At 42.5% G+C, this 21360-nt stretch overlaps 1 protein-coding gene across 1 annotated transcript in view; it reads left to right on the forward strand.

Annotated features, from left to right (window-relative positions):
* The window catches only part of ATP8B1 (ATPase phospholipid transporting 8B1), a 127172-nt gene extending 109592 nt beyond the window's left edge, over positions 1-17580 (forward strand). Inside the window, exons 20-28 of the mRNA XM_049619872.1 lie at positions 1018-1093; positions 4348-4480; positions 4891-5179; positions 9114-9337; positions 11112-11195; positions 11969-12214; positions 12534-12672; positions 14642-14772; positions 15949-17580. Of these exons, the coding sequence (XP_049475829.1) occupies positions 1018-1093; positions 4348-4480; positions 4891-5179; positions 9114-9337; positions 11112-11195; positions 11969-12214; positions 12534-12672; positions 14642-14772; positions 15949-16173 (1547 nt within the window). The 3' untranslated portion in view covers positions 16174-17580. The remainder of the gene's footprint in view (positions 1-1017; positions 1094-4347; positions 4481-4890; positions 5180-9113; positions 9338-11111; positions 11196-11968; positions 12215-12533; positions 12673-14641; positions 14773-15948) is intronic.
* The last annotated feature ends 3780 nt before the right edge of the window (positions 17581-21360 follow it).

Genomic DNA, 21360 nt, shown 5'->3' on the forward strand with positions numbered 1-21360 from the left:
TCCAGAAACTCCGTCAGTAGCAGAGTTTTATTTCTTATACTTGAGCTCCTGGTGAGGCCATTTTAACTGTGTGGTCAGTCTGATCTTTCCAGCCAGACGTGAACTCCTCTCGTGAAAGGACCGTCCCTTTGGTCCCTTTGTCATTTGTTGGGCACAGAGCAGAACATAATACAAACTGCTGAGTAATAACTTTTGCTTTTTTCACCCATTTTATTGCCTGAAAACTATAATTAAAATTTTACACCCAAGGGATGATTTGAATTTTTAAATTTAGAGCTCAACAAGGCATTATTTGGCATTGATACCCTTCTACAAGCCTCTCATGGAAACCAGATAATTTCTCTTACTCTGACATCATTTGTGAGTTACACACTCTGATAAGCTAAGGGAAGTCCTGACCTTAAACAAATAACAGTGGGTGGTGATGGGAAAAGGGGAAAATTCTCCAGTAGGGGCCCCATGTGAGGGTTTATGGAAATAATTATCTTTTTTTTCCATAACAGAATGATTAAGCCACATGAACTGAATGTGCTTAGTAATTCAATGAACTTTGATTTGTTAATCAGATTGTATATTTATATATTTGATAATAGAGTACATTTTATAATTGAAAACTTCTCAAACCAGACTTTGAGTTCTACTTATTTTATCACAGAAAAAAGGCTTTTCCCCCCTTTTGTGTATATACATTGCTACTGAAAAAAAAAACATATTTGATTGAATCTGGCTGTTACTTGAAAAAAAAATGCTTATTACTAGATAGTCAACTATTCATCAATAGGCACAACAGTTTTGTTTTTTTTTTTAACTTTATTTATTTTAAGAGAGAGCACATGTTAGTGGGAGAAGGAGAGAGAGAGAGAGAGAGAGAGAGAGAGAGAGAATGAGAATCCCAAGCAGGCTCTGCGCTGTCAGCACAGAGCCTGATGTGGGGCTCGAACCCACGAACCAAGAGATCATGACCTAAGCCGCACCCCAACACCTAGTTTGTTTGTTTGTTTTTTCTTTCTGTTGTAGAAACTGCTGAAAATATAGGATTTGCTTGTGAACTCCTGACGGAAGACATGACTATCTGCTATGGGGAAGATATCAAGTAAGTAAAGACAAAACTAGATGTGGTAGCAAATATGGAGAAATGGGAGCTAGAATGTCAATTCAGACAGTTTTCCTCACATTTAAATAAGATAGTTCCAGGTTATCATGGCTGGATCTCCTTTTGAGCAAGTTTTAGTGTTAGGGGAACTTGAGGCCCTTATTCACCCTTTCAGGGGCCATTTCTCTCCATTTCTTACAAGTCCTCAGTGCTTGCCTGCTGATAAGAAAAAAAAAAAAAAAAGTGAGCCTGAGACATCACCAGCCAACTGATGCTGGAGTGCTGCCTTTTCAAGGAATTGTAATTTTGTAAGAAACAAACAGAAGGAAAGAAACCGCACAATTTTGCTTGGAAGGAAACGGGTGGATGGGACACACCTCTAGTCTCATCTGGAGGGGGCAGGATATTTCGAAGCGTAGCCTGTCCTGAAACACTCGAGAGCCCAGAGTCATAGGAGACCTGGAAACGTGTAAGGAGAAGCCCCGCCTGGTGGTAAAGCCAGAAACGTGCGGCAGAAGTTACCTGGTGGTGCTATCTTGACAGTTTTATTTATTCCTCAAGTCCTTGCCTTACGACCCCTCCCCCGGGCTGTCATGAGGCCAAAAGCTGTGAACTTGCCTCATTTGGTAAGAGGCTGGAGGGAGTCGATGGAGGTCGTTAGTCTTCTTTCCAATGATGGTGACAGAGCTTTCGAGAGTTGTTCCAGTATATTGGGCACTCGGGCTAAATTAGACACACAAAATCAGCGGCTCTAAAATCTACATCCATCAGTTCTGTTTGAATGCATAAACCATGCCTCTTGGTGCTTTTAGCTTTTAAAAAATAGCAACAAATAAATAGTAAAATGTTTACTTAAGTAGTTTCTTGGTTTCAAATACTTTGGTTAATTGCCAGGTTTTATTTCTTGTAGATGGGGGCCCTAATAGATTTCTGGTCTCTCTTTCTAAAGTGTTGAAAATTGGGCCCTGAGCTAAATTAGAAGATAACATTTATGCAAGTAGCAAATTTTACGATCATGCTCTTAGCTAAGTTAACCTTTCTAGAGGGCTGAACCATCTATCTCTCTAGGTGGTTCCTAAAAGGATGATTCCTATAGAATGGTTTGAATGGGTAACTTCATGCTTTTTTTCTTTCAGTGATTTGTTTTCATCACTCCTTATTTTCAACTTGAAAATGAGAAGTTAATGTGGAAAAAAGAATAAAAAATACCTAATCCTCTAGTGTAGTGGTTCTCAACTGGGGGTGGTTTTGCCTTGCAGGGAAATGTGGCAGTCTGACAGTTGACACTGAGCTTAGCCTGAAAGACTCAACAGGAGGCTCCTTTTCCATACTTAGCCCCTCTATTCAATTCCACATTACAACTTTTTCCACTTGACGGTATAAATTTCCTTGCTCTGTGAAAACAACGACCCTAATCTGTTCTATTATGTGATTATCTTGTCGGGAGTTAATGATCTTGCTATTTCTACTTTGCACTCAGTGCCCCTGCTTTAATTATGCCGAGATATTAACATTCTGGTGCAGCCATTTCTCAATGTTTCCAGACATCATGAATCTTTGGTTGTTTTAATATGGAAGGAAGGAGAGGTACTACTGGCTTCTAATAGGTAGAGACCAGGGACGCTGCTGAATATCCTACAGGGCAATAGTCAGCCACATACAACAAAGTATTACCTGGCCCAAGACATCAATAGTGCTAAGGTTGAGAAACTTGCTCTTGAAGGTGGAGAATGGTGGCTGTGTGTAACAAGGAAAGCTGGGGCTGAGAGTAAGGAGACCTGAGTCTTCACTCCCTTTGCCTATCAACTTACTCCAGGTGAATCGCATCCTCTCTCATGGGCTTGCACTTCCTTATGTGTAACATGAAGAGTTTGGATAAGATGTTCATGGAGCCTTCCACTCTAAAATTCCGTGACTAATTTTTCTATCACATGAATGTGTTACATGTGGTCTTCTCAATTACTTTTTGATACAAAGCACTGAGAATTTCTCAAAAGCAAACATAACTTTATGTGGAAGTAAGCTTCTTTTTGCCAAATAGCAGCCACTGTTTATAATACACTGTATTATAAATTATAATACACTATATACCCAGGTATAATAATTCAGATCAAGATTGCCTTCCTTCTGTTGGTCCTGAGCATATTTTCAATTGTATCTTCCTTTAGCTGTCTTTGGCAAATAACGGAACACCAAGAATAGGGTGCCCCGTGGGGGAGGAATTAGGACTTAAATAAGATTATGTCACCTGATTTAAAAATGGGCTAAGGATTTGAATAGACTTTTCTCCAAAGAGGATATACCAACGGCCAACAAGCATATCAAATGATGCTCACTCATATGCTCAAGCATATGAAATGATGCTCAGACATTAAGGAACTGCAAGTTAAAACCAGAATAAGTTATCACCTCACACCCTTTCAGGATGGCTTCTATCAAACAAACAAAACCAGAAAATAACAAGTATGGGCAAGCATGTGAAAACTGGAGTCCTTGTGCACTGTTGGTGGGAAAGAAAATGGTGTAGCTGCTATGGAAACCAGTACGGTGGCTCCTCAAAATAGTTAAAAAGAGAATTACCATATGATCCAGCAATCCCACTTGTGGGTATATATCCCAAAGCATTGAAAGCCAGAACTCAAAAGAGATATTTGCACACCCACGTCCATAGCAGCACTATTCACAATAGCCAAGAAGCAGAAGCAACCCAAACGTCCAATGATGGATGCATGGACAAACAAAATGTAGTATATCCATATGCCGGAATATTATTAAAGAGGAAGGAAATTCTGACATGTGCTATAATAGCAAATGAATCTCGAGGACAGGGAGATAAGCCAATCGCAAAAAAAAAAAAACAAGTACTGTGTGATTCCACTTGTAGGAGTTCTCTTATAGTGTTCAAATCTGTAGAAACAGAAAATAAAGCAGTAGTTACCAGGGACTAGGGGAAGGGGGTCACTTAACTGGTATAGAGTTTCAGTTTGGAAAGATGAAAAAGTTCTGGAGATTGGTTACAAAGCAGTGTGAATATACTTAATACTACTGAACTGTAGAAATAGGTGAGATGATAAATTTTATGTGGGTTTTTTTTTTAAGGGGAAAGATTTATACGATTTGAAGAGAAACCAGAGTATGTGGGTTTTTTTTTAAAAAACACAAATAAAAATAGAGATTATATGTCAAAGGTACTTCACAGTCAAGGGCCCATTTATAGTTGTGCTCTTAAACACTTAAATTTCTTTTCCCCCCAGTGCTCTTCTTCACACAAGGATGGAAAACCAGAGGAACAGAGGTGGAGTCTATGCAAAGTTTGTACCCCCCGTGCACGAACCTTTTTTTCCACCTGGTGAAAGTCGTGCTTTAATAATCACTGGTTCTTGGTTGGTGCGTATCTTTACTGTATCTGTGTGTGCCTTTGCCTTAAACTACAGCAGTTCATTGTGGACTGATTTGAGATGGTTTCTCATACAAACTGACAGCCTAAGAATCTCTTGGCCTATGAATGAGCGGCAATTTCCCAAGTGTGAGACTTCCTATATGATACATGAAAGGAAATCCATCAGACTGGTAATGGTGGATAGCCCTGGTTTATCAATCAATGAATAATTGTAATTTTTTTTTCTTTGTACATTTGTGTTTTGTAAATTTCCACGGTAAGTAGGTTTTATAATCAGAACAGTTATCATCCATGAGATAACCCAAGAACCATCCTCCACACGATTAAAGTCTTGGAAATGGTACCCTCGAGATAAAAACTAAGACGGTTGTAATCCTCTCCCTCTCTAATCTCACAGAATGAAATTCTTCTGGAGAAAAAGACCAAGAGAAGTAAGATTCTGAAGCTGAAGTTCCCGAGGACGGAAGAAGAAAGACGGATGCGGACGCAGAGTAAAAGGCGTCTGGAAGCCAGGAAAGAGCAGAGGCAGAAGAACTTTGTAGACCTGGCCTGTGAGTGCAATGCAGTCATCTGCTGCCGGGTCACCCCCAAGCAGAAGGCAATGGTGGTGGACCTGGTGAAGAGGTACAAGAAAGCCATCACGCTGGCGATTGGAGATGGGGCCAATGATGTAAACATGATCAAAAGTGAGTCTCACCCAGGGCCGATGCCACCTGAACTGCTTTAGAGAAGGAATGGCAGGAATGTTTCTGAGGGTAGTAGTTCCAAATCCCATAGCTCAGGCTCTGAGAAAGCAGCTGATAAAGGCATGTAACCATGATGATGACACCTGTGACCCTGCCCTGAGGAAGCTCAGTCTACCCCAGTAGGAGAGAGCAGGTAGGATAGTGCCGCTCAGAGGATGCCAAAGAGAAGACGAGCTCCACATGAGTGAATTTGGCCTCCTCTGTTTCCCTCTTTTACACACATGTGGTTTTGTTTTGTTTTCCCTTGCTTACTGCTTCTCCTCCTCTATTTCCTTAAGGCTTATTAGAATCCTATTTAGTAACCTTGGTGAAAATTTCTGCTGAGCGCGGAGTAAATTGTTGAATTCTCTTTAGTATTTGAGAGTATTTTGCTTTATTATCTCAGCATCTTTTTTTCTGGGGCTTTCTTCTTGCCTTTGGGAAATTGGGTGACCTTGTATGAGCCCAAGGGAGCACACGTGGCATTGAAACACAACTCTAACATGGCCTTGCCATCCTCCTGACCTTCCTAGGAGACTGCCAAGGGTCGTTTCGCTGGTGGGAGGGCTTTACGTCTTCACAAATTGAAGAACTGAGCCCTGTCATGCAGAAATACATTGTGCCAGTGTTACAGCACGCAGAACCGAAGCTTCATCAACACGCCTGAGTCCTGGGTGGTTTTTCCTCCCTGTGTTACTGTCAGGGAGCATCTTCTAATGAAAACGCCCCAACTAGTGAGCTGTGAATGCTGGTTTTCATTCCACCGACATGCCGTGGCGCCTTGGGCTTATGCTCCGGCCTCAATTTTCTCACCTGAAAACTATGATTTCTGAGGTCACTTCCAGTTTTGTGATATTATTAGTTCAGAGGAACTATGACATAACCACGTATGTTCTACTAGAGAGCTAAAATGCATTATGTACAACTAGACTTTTAATTCAAGCCTGTTTTGTAATTCATGTGTCTCTTTCTTTTCTTAGAGTCTCTTCCTCCTCCTCGATCTATACTAAGAATATTCCAACTTTATCTTCCTCGGCAGGAGTCAGCTATATGATGTATGTCTTCTTGCTTCTTTATCACGTGTCTGTCTGTGGCCACTGCTGGTTTAATTTCTTCTCCAGGGTGTTTTGCATGTGCCAATCCTACTGTACGACTGGCATTTCTTGCCCCAAATTACATCAGTCTCTTTCCTCTATAGCCAGTTCTAGGTTATTTTCCATTGTGTACCCTTAGCATAAATAGCTGTGCCAAAAGGGCAAGTAACTCAAACATTAGTTTTACTCAGTTACAATGGAGACTTCTAGATGTTGGAGAGAGGGTTACCTTGCAAATTTACCATCTGACTATGTGACTTAGACTTGAAATTTTTTTTGTTCCAAGGAGTTTACCAATTGATAGCAAAAGGGATCACAAAGTCAACATAAGTAACCTTATAGAGACTTATTTTCTTAAGTTGTTCTAAGAATTTTATTAAGCTCTGTTATATGGTCGGTGCTTTTATATATAACAGGGAACATCCATCTGGGGTGCAAATCAAAGAAACTCAGGTGTCCCTGGAAGTCCATAGCTTTACCCAAGTATTGATAGTGCCTTTTGTATTTTAGAAAAACTGGCATTGCTTTCACCTGTATAAAATACAATATACAGAAATTATATTTGTCTATAAAGAAATACAGTAAAATTTAAGTGTCAGAAAAACTTGGCCATTTGTTAGCATGTTCCACATTTAGAAGTGGAGGGAACTGCAACCCCCCCCCCCCCATGTTTTTGCCTCTAGCAAGGATGCAAGGACTCATGGGCTCCCCTGTCTCCCTCTCTTGGGCCTGAAGATGTCTGCTGGCTGGTGGGTGGTGTTTTTTCTTGGTCTAAGACCCTAAGAATAAGCAAGAAGCACGAGAGGGGAGACAGAGCCACCAAGGCTTGAGGAAATGATGAGTCTGTTAAGGAACTATGAAGGAGCCTACCAGTGAGGCATCCGAAACCACATTTTTGAAACTTCAGGAAAATCTAGGTGTCTATATTTAGATTATAGGGAAAAAAACATGCAGCCCTATAAAGTACATCTCCTCGGTTGCCTTGAATCCCCTGTGAACCGTGGCTGTGTTCTTTCACACACTGTCCTTGGTGTGCTCAGCGAAAAGGCTGGGCTGGACATCAGGGGCTCCTTCTCCTTGGCTCCGAGAGAACTTCAACATCTCCCTTTGTTGCTTGATCGGAAAAGCAGCCCATAGTTCGGCAGGAAAGCACAGTTTGGCAACCACGACTAGTCATAAGAATTATTTATGTGTTTAAAAAGAAGTCATAAATATTGAATGAGACATGCAATTCATTCTATTTTTTAGAATTGCAAAGTGTTACTGAAAACATAGGTTTGGCCAAGTCACTGTGTCACTTTGAATTTGCCAGACCCTGTACTCTGCCACTAAGGCAGGATTTTTGGAGCCGCTTTCAGTTGGAAACCCTGCTGAGTTGGCAGTCACTTCTCTGGGTCTGAGTAATAACAGGTTGTGTTCTCCAACACACATTCTCTAGCAGATCTCAGTATGTCTTTAGTTCCATGCCTCTTAAGACCTATATAAAATTCATAATTCGCTAAGTTGAAACTGTGACTAAGTGACTATTGGAAGGATGGACAGAATTGTCACTTTCATTTTTATCCATTCTGGAAACCTTCTGCAGCAAAAAAAAAAAAAAAAAAAATTGTGTCTCTTAAGGTCATGGTGGGCCATGACTAAATGCTGGAAGTTTATAGTTATCAGATACTATATAAACTAGTATCTTAGTTAAAACACTTTTGATTGTAAATATTAAAGAACAGCTAACGCAAGCTTAAGACAAAAATTTATTTTAAAAGATCTAAAGATGTTTCATGCCTCCCAAAAAGCCAGACCTCAGGAAGATGCTGGAACCAGGAACCCAGCTTTTGTTCAATCCTCCTTCTAGACCACTTTACTTCTGCCTCTCAGAACCCCTTGGAAATAAATAGATCTGTCCCACAACTCAAGAATTTAGAAGTTAAAATTACAAACACAAACCCAAATCTTAGTTCCGAAATGTGAAAGAGACACGGATTGGTCCAGCTTGGGTTCTGTGCCAAGGATAGTATAAGAAACAGACCCCACTGGGTACTTTAAGCAGGAAGTGATTAATGTAAGGGACCAAGTGCTCACAAAAGCGCTGGAAAGACTGAAGCAGCAGGTGCCAGGCTGAGCCTCGAATGTCTTAGTCACGCACCAGAGGAGCTTCTAACTTTGAGGCTTCTGTGAAGGGCTTTTCAGCTGAAAAACTTTTGTCTGTCAACCTCCGGGCAGCTGGAGAGAGGATATGAACTCTACTACAGAAATGCCACAAAGGGAAGGGCCGCTGAGCTCCAGGTGGCTCGCAATGATGGAACCCAATTCACAAATAGAACCTTGCTGCGAGGAAGTCAGAGCGGTGTTAGGTTTTTATTTGCTTTCCCACCTTTCCAATAAACAAGGGTGACATGAAGGTTGGGAGAGCCAATGTGTATATGCTACCGATGACCTACCAGCCCAGAGCTGACTCAGCTGTGGCCAGGGAGGCAGGGACACACAGTATGCATGGATTCCTTGGGTTCCCTCCGTGGGTGGGAAGGATGGCTTATGAGCTGGGCAGAAAACCCAAATGGAATTTACCGCCCACCTGAGATCCTTCCACAAATAGTCCTCAGAGCCCTTGCCATGTGCTTTTTTTAGCCACTTGTATCTCTGACATAAAGTTGAGTTCAGAAGCTGGGGCGGGGCTGATGAGCAAGAGTTTTCATTGCTCCAAGAATGTCTGTTTCTTTGTTTTGCTGTGGAAACATTTTTATCATCTCCATGTTTTGCTTTAAAATTAGCTTATGATTCACTTATCTTCTCCCTCCGCCCCACAGCTGCCCACATTGGTGTTGGAATAAGTGGACAAGAAGGCATGCAAGCTGTCATGTCAAGTGACTACTCCTTTGCCCAGTTCAGATACTTGCAGAGATTGCTGTTGGTACACGGCCGGTGGTCTTACATAAGGATGTGCAAGTTCCTTCGATATTTCTTTTACAAAAACTTCGCATTTACGTTGGTTCATTTCTGGTACTCCTTCTTCAATGGGTACTCTGCACAGGTAATATAAGAATTATTATTATCTGACGAATAGAACTCTTACATAAATAAAACTCTACTTCTGAAAAAAACCTTTCCCCTCCATATTTGCAGTTTTGATGCTCTCCTAATAGTTGAGGCACAGATTGAGTTTACAGATGATGTTTCTTTAAAAAAAATTTTTTTTATGTTTATTTTTGAGAGAGAGAGAGAGAGAAAGAGAGACAGTGTGAGCAGGGGAAGGACAGAGAGAGAGGGAGACGCAGAATCCAAAGACAGGCTCCAGGCTCTGAGCTGTCAGCATAGAGCCTGATGCAGGGCTCAGACTCACGGACTGTGAGATCATGACCTGAGCCGAAGTCAGACACTTTATCGACTGAGCCACCCAGGCACCCCGATGATGTTTCTAAAATGTTTCTGATGCTTTAAAAATACTTTAGTTTGCCTTTGAAAAGTTGGGATTTGTTCCTGGCTTTTGCTTATGTGTTTTGCCTTCACCTGAGATTTTTTATAAGTTACCTTGCCATTAAGAACAACAATAAGGGGCACCTGGGTGGCTCAGTTGGTTAAGTGTCTGACTCTTAGCTTAGGTTCAGGTCATGATCTCACAGTTTATGAGTTCAAGTTTGGTGTCAGGCTTTGTGCTGACAGCACAGAGCCCACTTGGGATTCTCTCTCTCCCCCTCTCTGTCCCTCCCGTGCTCGCTTGCTCTCTCAAAATAAATAAAGAATGATAAATTATTCAACTTTGATAACAAATCAACAATGCTATTGTGATCAAGGCTAAAGGGATTATCTAAATTTTGGATGATCACAGATCTGTTCTCAATCTTTTTTTTTTTTTAAGTTATGGCTGAAATGGGAGTGGGGGTCATATATGTTAAAACGGTGATACGGCAGAAAAGCATCACTAGTAAAATTGAACCTGTCAGCGCCGGTGGTTGTCCAAACTTCTGATGGTGTGCCTCAGACAAATGGTATCAGAGGAGCCTTGGGAACCGTGGGTCAGAAGCAACCTTGAACACATGAGGGCCTTCTTCCTGCTCCCATGCAGGACCACCACCACTGGTGGTGACCAGCAGGCCTGTTTCCTCTCTGCCACCCTGAGGATGTGTGTGCGCAAACCCTGTGCATCCTTTTCAGAAGCGTATTTTTTTTAAACGTTTATTTTTGAGAGAGAGCAAACCGGGAGGGGCAGAGAGAGAAGGGGGAACAGAGGATCCAAAGCAGGTTCTGCACTGACAGCACAGAGCCTGACGTGGGGCTCGAACTCACAGCCTGTGAGATCATGACCCGAGCCGAAGTCAGACGCCTAACCGACGGAGCCACCCAGGCGCCTGTTTTTAAAATTCAAATTCTGCTTCACAAAATGTTTAAATAGAAATGCTGGACTTGCAAAGTAAAAGTAAAGAACATTCGAATGATACCTTATGTGCTTCTTGGGCCAGTCTGTGGGTTTATGTATTCCGAATTTGTTAACAAAGGGATACAGAAAGGATCGGCACCAACGTATTTTCCAGCATTCTTCACATAGAATGGACGGACTCCTTTCCCAAAAAATGTTTTGGTGTATGTTCTCCCATTCATTTTAGAAGGAAGGTCTGTTCTGCGGAGTGTGGATTCTGCCCATTCCGTTGAACCCAACTCACACCTTCTGCAGATGCAGAGGAGTGGGGTTTACTCTGGCAGAAGCCCCCACGCATGCTGGGGGCCTCCCAGTTGAGAAAGAATGCATGTGCATTGACCAGGCCAGCAGCAGGTCTTGGTTTGTGACGCAGACTCTAACCTCCCCACAGACGGCGTACGAGGACTGGTTCATCACGCTCTACAACGTGCTCTACTCCAGCCTGCCCGTGCTCCTCATGGGGCTGCTTGACCAGGTAGGACCCTCGTGCTCACAGGGACACGTCAGGGCAGACCGAGCACCTGTTCGAGAAGCAAAAAGCAAATATTATTTCACTGCATTCTTTTGGTTTCCCCTTCTTCCTGAGAAAACCCTATGGCTGTCCTGTTGCCAGGCAACAAGAGCAACTGTGCTTCCTGTTTTATAGTAAGAAACGAGGATTTCTGTGCCTGGGTTGAATTCATTGACAAAAAAGTGTATTATCTTCCTTTTGGACACTAACAGTTTCTCGTTAAGACACCCGACAGTATAGTATGTCTCTATAACTTACTGTAAACATCAACTATTTTAATACTTCTCTAAACTTAGGTGTTTAATTCCCAAACTAGTTCACATTCTATCTGGTAGTGATTCTTGGTACTTAAAGTACTTTAATGAATAAAAAGAATAATTTGGAATTAACCCATCAACTTGTATGTGAAAATACTTTCCCAAAGAATTAATCAGAATCTGTTTTCCCAGGAGGTAAAAATAGCCTCCCTCCATTTTTTTTTTTTTTTTGAAATTACTAGTTTGCTTTCTATGAACAGCAAAATAATAAATTTCTACCTATCCTTATCTTAATTAAATATCAAGTAATGGTGAACTAAAGTAAAGAGGTTGGCCTCTGCACACTGCCAACTCATCAGGACTTACCTTGTCGAGTTTTTGCCTTCCTAAAACTGAGTAAGTTGACACTCTTTGTGAGGATGGATCTCGGAGTTCTTCGATTCCTGGTGGATACGCGGCTAATGGTGTTTTCCCTTTAAGGATGTGAGTGACAAACTGAGCCTCCGCTTCCCTGGGCTGTACATAGTAGGACAAAGAGACTTACTTTTCAACTATAAGAGATTCTTCGTAAGCTTGGTGCACGGAATTTTAACATCGATGGTCCTCTTCTTCATACCTCTTGGAGCTTATCTGCAAACTGTGGGGCAGGATGGAGAGGCACCTTCGGACTACCAGTCTTTTGCTGTGACGATTGCTTCTGCTCTTATAATAACAGTCAACTTCCAGGTACATGGCTTTGGTCAAGTGTTCTCTGTATCTGTGAGTTACCAGGATTTCTGTACATAGACCAGTGCGCATAGCCATCTGGCTGTCACTCTCCCTCCAGCTAAGCCTCTGCCATTTTACAAAACATGAACGCTATCGTCACCCCTTACACCAAGCACATTTCCTACTTCTCACCTGAGCCGAGGGTAGTTTCTGTTTGTTTAGTATTCAAGCCAGATCATGCTTAAGTTGCTGAATTCTGTTTTCAGAATCCTTAGATCCTTTATTTCTTGGTGACTTCCCAAAATGAGTGCTCTGTCTTTCTCTGGTTTCCCAACAGATTGGCTTGGATACTTCTTACTGGACCTTTGTGAATGCTTTTTCAATTTTTGGAAGCATTGCACTTTATTTTGGCATCATGTTTGACTTTCACAGTGCTGGGATACATGTTCTCTTTCCATCTGCATTTCAATTTACAGGTTGGTATTTTCTAAATTCCAAACATAAAGGTGTAAAGAAATGTTATTCGTTTAGATTCTGACATAACTTCTAAGTAAAACACAAGGTGTAAAATTATTGCTAGTGAAAATTAATGTCCTGACTGGCAAATGAATAACAGTGGTGGGCTGGAAGTGTGGTAATGTGACAGTAAGAAAGCAAAATTAAAAAGTTTTAAGATACAATTGTGCATCTGTTCAGTTAGTTTTTATCCCCCCCCCCCCCCCCAATCTAATATTGGTAGGTAATGGGAAATTGAGTATGCATGTAAACTATTAATATAATTTAATTTTTTCAAAGCACTATCTGGAAATATGTCACGTCCTATAAAACTTCTCATACATTTTGACCTAGTATTTCCAATTGGAGAAAACACCTTAAGATAAAACATACCAATTTTTGGAAAGGCTAATTTGTACAAAGATTATACCACCACCACGATTCCAATTATTTTTAAAAAGTAGAAATAATTCAAAGACCTAATAAAAATAGTACATTAGCTAATCAAGTATGAATCATGTATGAGGAAATTCTAGAATTCAAAAGTGGAAAACTGTCACATCATTAGAAAAATGAATGCAGAGCAGTAAGTAAATTTTTGGAAATTAAATACTTTATAGCCGTATAAAATAGGACAAATGATAAATGCTAGAATGAATGTGAATTGCTATTTCACACATATTTTAAAATTTATAATATCATGAATCAGAATTTACAAATTTCTTAAATAGAGTAGCTTTGAGTTCACAATGGAAAAAATAAATCCCCATGAACTAGTTTCCCTGTAAAAGATGAGTTTGTATTTTTTTTTTTTTATGACCAGTTGTAAAAAGACCATTGCTATGGTAACCCTTTTCTTGGGATTAAGCTCATTTTTTTTTTTTTTGCGATTGTTTTTGGTTGCATTGTTTTGTGTTTTAAAAAACTTAGTGCCCTGTTAGAATATTCCCAAAGGGAATGTTTTTAAACACATTTTTAGCAGTATAACAACACATTTTTTCAAAAAAGGCATTTTTATAAACTTACAGTGTAAGTAACAGAAAACACTGTGACAAATTTGGCTCTAGGGGATGTTAATTATAGCTTTAAATTGGGTAGTAATATGATTACCTGGTTGTATGATAGAATTGTTCCTTCCTCTGCCATAAACGAGCAGCGAACTATAGTGGAAAAAGTATGGCTCTAGTCCAATGGATATGGGTTTTAGTTTAGAAGTGGCCATTGGTAGTTTTGTTACCCTGGGCGAATCTTTTTACTTCTGCACAATTTTCTTATGAGGCAAAGAGGAAACTTATTTATCCCTCAGAGCTGACTAAATGGCATGACTCAAATAAAACACCTAGGGTTAAGACCTGTCATACAAACGGCAGTGCTAACTGTTATTGTTATCTGGAGTTTCAAACTATAAAACTTTGAAAAATAAATTCCTGGAAAAATTGAGAAGTATAATAGATTGCCTAATTTTGCGTTTTTACCTAATACGATGTCAACAAACATACTTTTTATTTTTCGCTTAGTCATTTGCTGATGTACATTTGCCTTCCTGATTTTGTTTTGTTTAGTCCTAATTTATTAAAAATTTTTTTTTAACGTTTATTTTTCAGACAGAGAGAGAGCATGAACGGGGGAGGGTCAGAGAGAGGGAGACACAGAATCTGAAACAGGCTCCAGGCTCTGAGCTGTCAGCACAGAGCCCGACGCGGGGCTCGAACTCACGGACCGTGAGATCATGACCTCAGCCGAATTTGGACCCTTAACTGACTGAGCCACCCAGGCGCCCCTGCTTGGTCCTATTTTAAAATGTTCATTCCTTCAGCAGTGATGGAATGTTCTGGGGAGGCCAATCTGACTGTAAAATTTTACCATAGACAATGCATGTAAGGGTTACGGAATATTAACTATGTTCTTCAGATAAAGGACCTCTGTGATTCATCCTCCACGTTTTTGCAGGCACAGCATCAAATGCCTTGAGACAGCCATACATTTGGTTGACCATCATTCTGACCGTTGCAGTGTGCTTACTGCCCGTCGTTGCCATACGCTTCTTGTCAATGACCATTTGGCCATCAGAAAGTGATAAGGTATAGAAAAACCAGTATTCTCCTCATTCTGAGCGCCCCTCAGAGAAATCAGAGCGTGTCCCCACAGCAGCTTTCCTGCAAAATTCTAAACTCATGGGAAGTTTGGTATGGAGGTTTATTTAATACTACTTCTCTTTAACTCCGTCTTGCAAAGAAGTCCTTTGGGACAGGGATTTTTGTTTTCATGCTTTTTATTTTAAACATTATCAAAGGGAGAATAGTATAACGAACCCCCACATGTCTATCCCCTAATTTAACAATTACGATATTAACATTTTGCCCTGCAAATAGGTTGGGGTATGTACTTACGTATAGAAAATGCCACCTCTTCTGGTGGAATGTGTGAGCCACAAGTTGTTCAAACAATGTATCACTTCAATTCACATAATCAGCAGCAGGCTTCAGGCTCTGGTGACTGAGCACCTAAACGTCTGTCAAAAGCACTGGGGTTCTTTCCATCTCTCCCCTCTGCTATCCTCATTATGAGCTTCACCTTGAAGTTGGGGGGATGGGTACTGCAGTTCCACGCACCTCCTTCTGACACACCCCTGTCCAGATGAAGACAGGAGACTGCTCCATAGCTCTCTCTTAGCGGCCCGAGAGTTGTGCCTGGGAGGGCCCAGGCCACATCATGCAGATCTCCTTAGCCAGATGAGGTCACACGGCCATCGCCGGACTCGTGCGGAGCAAGGGAAGTCAATCAGCCCTGCTCCTGGGAGCAGTCTCCACAGCCCAAGAGGGTTGTGACTGTATGCAGGAAAGGTGTTCTTGACTCTACTCCTTCTTCATCAGGAAGGAGAGAGAAGATGCTAGGCAAGCAACCTTCAGTGCCCCCTAGATATTCTCCCATGTCTGTTGACCAGAAGATGCAGTAGCAACAAGGGGAAGAGAACGACGGAATTTTCTCTCGAACCTGTCCCAGTCTAATTTGTCAGTGGCAAAGAGCAGTAGCGGAGGCGAGTGGGAATTTCGGCTCCCCGTTTTCTAGAAGGTCCGAGACCTTGAAAGTGTTACGTAACCGCTCGGCGTGCCATCCCCTGTAAAAGGAGCACGGCGATGCCGCCTTAAACAAGACAGCCTTCAGGAGGGACCCCACCCCCTGGGCGTTAGTGCCCGTCCACCTCCGCCACCACAGCCCTTCCATTTCATTGTCGGCCTCGCCCCCTCCCCCCGCAGATCCAGAAGCACCGCAAGCGGTTGAAAGCGGAAGAGCAGTGGAAGCGGCGGCAGCACGTGTTCCGCCGGGGCGTGTCCTCGCGGCGCTCCGCCTACGCCTTCTCGCACCAGCGCGGCTACGCCGACCTCATCTCCTCCGGGCGCAGCATCCGGAAGAAGCGCTCCCCGCTGGACGCGATCATAGCCGAGGGCACCGCAGAGTACCGGCGGACTGTGGAGAGCTGATGCGGCGGCGAAGCCGGTGCGCACACACACACACGCACACAGATGTCTATTTTTGTATGAAAAACTCTCAGGACTTTTTAAAAAACCAAAAACTGAATTTGTCACGAGGATGTTAAAGACAACAACTTTTGTAACAAACCACTTGGGCTGGACTATTGCAGTGGCGAAGCCAAGAATACCTTTTCAAAAGTCCTCTTGTTCAACTGCTTGTGTTCATTAGGCTTCAGAGGGGATGTCGTAATCCAGTCTCAATCTGGGACAGCAGAATTAGAAACTGGCTTATATTTCAGTGCAAATGGTACCGCATTATAAAATTACAATGAGATCATTCCTGCCTGGGATCTTCAACATACATAACCAGAGGTTACTTTTTTTTTTTGCCCCATTGGGTACCTTCTTAACAAAGACCTTTTATTTATAATGGCCACGACAGAAAAAAATGCTGAATGTTCATCACCTGGAAGATAATGAGCTGCATGGTTTCATGTTCTCCTGTTGGTTCAATCAAGGAAAATCACTTCACATTTCATAAGTACAAGGTTTCAGTCTGCTTCGGTTTACTACCAGGTTAAAAGTGTGCATCACCTACGTTTACTCTTACCTACTACATATTTTAGCCACTTCCTTCCCTCCATTTTGAAAAGATGCATTTAAATATTTATGGACTTTTTTTTTTTAAAGTTCTTAAAAACTAAGGGTAGCCGTGATAAATTGTGACTTTGTAACGCTTTCTTTTGAAAAGCAAACTTTGTGTCTGCCTACATGTGTTTTATAAGGGATTTGAACAGAGACCTCACTTTTTCACTTGTCTTCAGAGAAAAAAAGGCTGTTGGCAGCCACATTTCTAACAGAGTATCCTTTAAAATTGAAAATGATTTTAAGCAATTATGGAAACTATCCTCAAAGAGGCAAAAGTTATTTTTCTCGAGGCTTTTCACACGCTAGTTTTTCACAGGCTAGTTCCCATATTCTAGTGAAGATACAGAAGTGTTTTCAATAATTCTGTTCTTTACCATTAGGCTGTGAATGTTCACAATACCTGTCCCTTTGAATTCCTATGAGGAAATCACAACATGTATATCATTCATATTCCAGGAATGATAAAAGAATGTATGGCTCTTTATTCTATGGAAGTAAAGTTCTGGAAGTTTACAACTTTTGTACATAAACTGTAAATTGTTCTTTCTTTCTTTGGTAAAGAAAAGTTTGCTTGTATTCTTCTCCGTTTCCTCTCCTGTTTTGTGAATTGTGGGAAAGGTCGACAACGCAAATGTGTCAAAGACTTACACTGCTGGGTGCAATATTAACAATTGTAAAATGCAAATTGCTTTGGATAAATTATTTCTATATTCTGTAAATCAGATTTAATGTATATTTTTGTTTAAAAAATAAATGCTTTAGTAAAATCTTTGAAAGGATATTTCAAGTAGGGTATGTGACAGAAGAATCTAGGTCTGCAAGGTTTCTAAAGAAACGCAGGGGTCCTTTGGTGAGAAATACAAGTTAGGGGCAGGGTATTGAGTATTAGGGGAGAAGCTACTGAGAGAAGGCCATTAGACCTGAAAGGGGGTGGGTATGGATTTATATTTGGCCAGACCGATTGTTTCAAGGGAGGGTGGATCTTAGCATACTTAGATGAGGCACGATTTTTTTAAATGACCTAGGTTCTGAAACCAGAATAAAAACATAGGTAACTTTCCACCTATGGGGCTGGGAAGTGAGCAAATGATCAAAGGGGAATCAGGATCCTGAAGGGCAGGAGAGCAGAGGAGGCAGACCTGAGGCTTGAGTCTGGGAGGGCTGAATGGGCTGAGCCAGCTGCAGTGCAGGCAGGCAGCTCCCGGACAGTGACCCCACTAAGGAAATGGGACTGTGACACAGAGAAGGAGGTCCTCTGCAGAAAGACATCGGTGGGGGGCTTCTTTGGGAGGCACAATTGCCAGCAGATGACAGTTTCAGCCTAGGGGTGCTTTATATGGTGCGAGATCAGGACCTACCTCTTTCCTGTTCCACAACTAACAGTCTCCTGGAGGACATCTTCATGTCCGGATCTTTGGAAATGGGGTAAAAGGAGATGGGACAGATTAGACCCTGCAACAGAAATTGTATGAGAAAAAGTTCTGGGCAGACCTGGGAGATAATCCCTCAAAAAAAGGAAAAAAAAAAAAAAAAAAAAAAGGCCACTTTTCTTCCTAGGATGTCCTACTGTATTTATATTGGTTGAGGAGTATACTGTTTTAATCAAAGAGTGCCACCTAAGGGTTCATACTGATGATCAGTACCAGAAACTCCAATAACGATACCCAGTGGGGATAAAATGGCTCTAAAGAGGCTCCAAGGTGATAGCAAAACATACCTTAATGGAGTCTGTATTTTAAGTTGTTGCCTTCATGTGATGTGGATGAAGCTTAGTAAAACCGTAAGACGGTTTCTCAAAGTCTTATCAGAATCTGCTTGAAAGTTATAGCTACAATAAAACTTCTGGTGCATTTATAATTACAAAAAGGCCTATGAAAACACTGTAAAAATTGACTGTCTTCACTTAAATAGGCATTTCTTCAAAGAGGATATATACACGGCCAACAAGGGTATAAAAACGTCCTCAACATTAGTCATTAGGGAAATGCGAATCAAAACCACAGTGAAATACCATTTCACACCCACTAGGATAACTATAAAAAAAAGGAAGGGCACCTGGCTGGCTCAGTCAGTAGAGCGTGCGACTCTTGATCTCAGGGTTGTGAGTTCAAGCCCCAAGCTGGGCTTGGAACTTACTTTAAAAAAAAAAAAAAAGTGTTGGCAAGGATGCAGAGAAACCGGATCCCTCGCCCACTGCCGGTGGGAATGTGAAGTGTTGCACCCACTGTTGGCACAGTTTGGCAGTTCTACAACAGGAACAGGATTACCATAGAAACAGCAATTGTCCCAAGTAGGTATATATACACCCCAAAACCTTGAAAATAAGCACTCAGATACCTGTACGTGAATGTTCACAGCAGCACTTACAACAGCCAGAAAGGAGAAACAACCTAAACGTCCATCGACAGATGACTGGATACACAAGGGATTTACATATAATGGAATATCATTTAGTCAGAAAAAGGAATAAGGCTCCTTCAAGATGGAGACATAGAAAGATCCTGAACTCCTCTCCTCCCACAGACACGCCAGATGTACAGCTACAAATGAACAATTTCCTCTGAAAACAAAAGCTGACGGACTCCTTACATCGGGCAAACAACTCGCACTGAAGTGTTTAGGAAAGGCAGAGATGCAATCTTGCCGAAAACCCCACCCCCAGCATTGGAAATCCAGAGCTTCTCAGGGAGGAGTGAAGGGTTTGAACCCTACGTCGGGAACCCCAACTTCTAAGACCTACCGCTGAGAGATAAGCCCCTGAAACTTACAGCTTTGAAAGCCCACAGGGTTTGCATCCCTGAGACCCAAAAGGCTATCGTGCAAACTGAGAAATGGCTGTTGAAGGGCTCAGGCCCCTGGACTCACTGGCACCAGGCCCAGTGCAGAAGCGGCCAGACTTTACGTGAAAGCAGCTTCTTTACCTATCTTAAAGCATCGGCCTGAGAGGCAGGCATCTAATTCAGCACACATCTAGGGGCCTGCCGGCATACTCTCCAAGGATGGAGGCCAGTAGACACTTTAAAAAAAATTCTTTTTAATCCAGGCTCCTTCTTTTTTTCCCCCAGCAGGCATCATCTTTATGCCCTCCCTCCGCTGCCCTCCAGAGCACCAGTATCTCCCAGAGGGGAGCTGTTACATGCACCTGGTATTGGTTTTATACCGGGTCTCTCCGTTTTTGCAACTGCCACCCAGTGTGAACGCCCCTTGGGTCACCTGGCTCTGGGGGCCAGCAGCGCCTGCATTCTGGGGACCCACAAGACTATAACAATTGGAGAGACAGTTCATGGCCAGCTAACACCACGGCAATATCTGCCCAGTCTTCCTGTGATAAAGGACTGTTGTGCTTGTCCTGGAGCTTCGGCCTGAGGGGCAGGCTTCTGGCTTGGCACACGTCTGGAGGCCCATTGACGGACTCTCGGGGAAGGGAGCCTGGTGGACATCACGCTTGCCCTCTTTCTCTGCCTCACTCCGGCTTGTCAGTATCTCCCAGAAAGGAATTCAGACCCTCATCGGGTGCCCCGATTCTTGCAGGTGCTGCAAGGTGACATCTCTAGACCGCCTGGCCGTGGTGGCCGACCGGCTAATGAGTCACACAGGACTGTCACCAACAGAGAAAGAGTTTTTGACTGTCTACCATTTCCAGAGCAAAGCAAGAGGCAACGGTCCAAAGAGCCCAAACTTTCTGTGAAAGAGGCCTATTAGCTAATCTCCATGGCTACGTCTGAGGGATAGACTTGCAATCAAACACACATCTAAGGGCCGACTGCAAACCTTTCCGGAGACCTCAGATGGCTATCTTTCTGTTCTCTTTCTGCCGTGCTCCAGTATCTCCCAGAGGGGAGCTTGTACAACGTCTGGTGCCCCGTTTTTACGTCTGCTGCCTTGTTTTCTGCAGCTACCACCTCACGGATGCCCCTTAACTGCTCCGCTCTGGTGGCCAGCAGGGTCGGCATCCCTGTATCCCGTGCAACTGACTGCCACAAACGGGCAGACAGTCTCTGGACTGCTGCAAACCCCAGGGTACAATACAGACTGAAACACACCCCCATTCTTCCTGTGAGAAGGGACTATTTGCGTGTCCTGGAGCTTTCGACCGAAGGGGCTGGCTTTTGGTTTGACATACGTCTAGAGACCTACTAAGATGCTGTACTTAGCTGGTAAGTCAGTAGATTCCCCCCTGTGCCCTCCATCTGCCTTGCCTCAGATAGCTGGTATCTCCCAGAAAGGAGCTCATATAGTTGCCTGGCACCCTAATGTTTGTGACTGACGCTCAGGGTGCCCAGCCTAGGTAGCTGGCAGGACCTAAAGCTTGCAGTCCTATAGGACTATATATATTTGTATACTTTAATAGCTGCTGCCTGACAGTCTGATTTACATACAATCAGCCTGAATCTAGGTGCTGACTTAGGTCCTCCTCCAAGGGACAGCTCAAGAATACAATAAATGAACTGAAAAATAACCGGAGGGGTTCAACAGTAAACTGGATGAAGAAGAAGAAAGGACGTGAAAACTCAAATACAGGGCAGACAGAACTCAGCCAATCAGAGC

This window comes from Panthera uncia (assembly GCF_023721935.1).
Source record: "Panthera uncia isolate 11264 chromosome D3 unlocalized genomic scaffold, Puncia_PCG_1.0 HiC_scaffold_8, whole genome shotgun sequence".
Classification (NCBI taxonomy): Eukaryota; Metazoa; Chordata; class Mammalia; order Carnivora; family Felidae; genus Panthera; species Panthera uncia.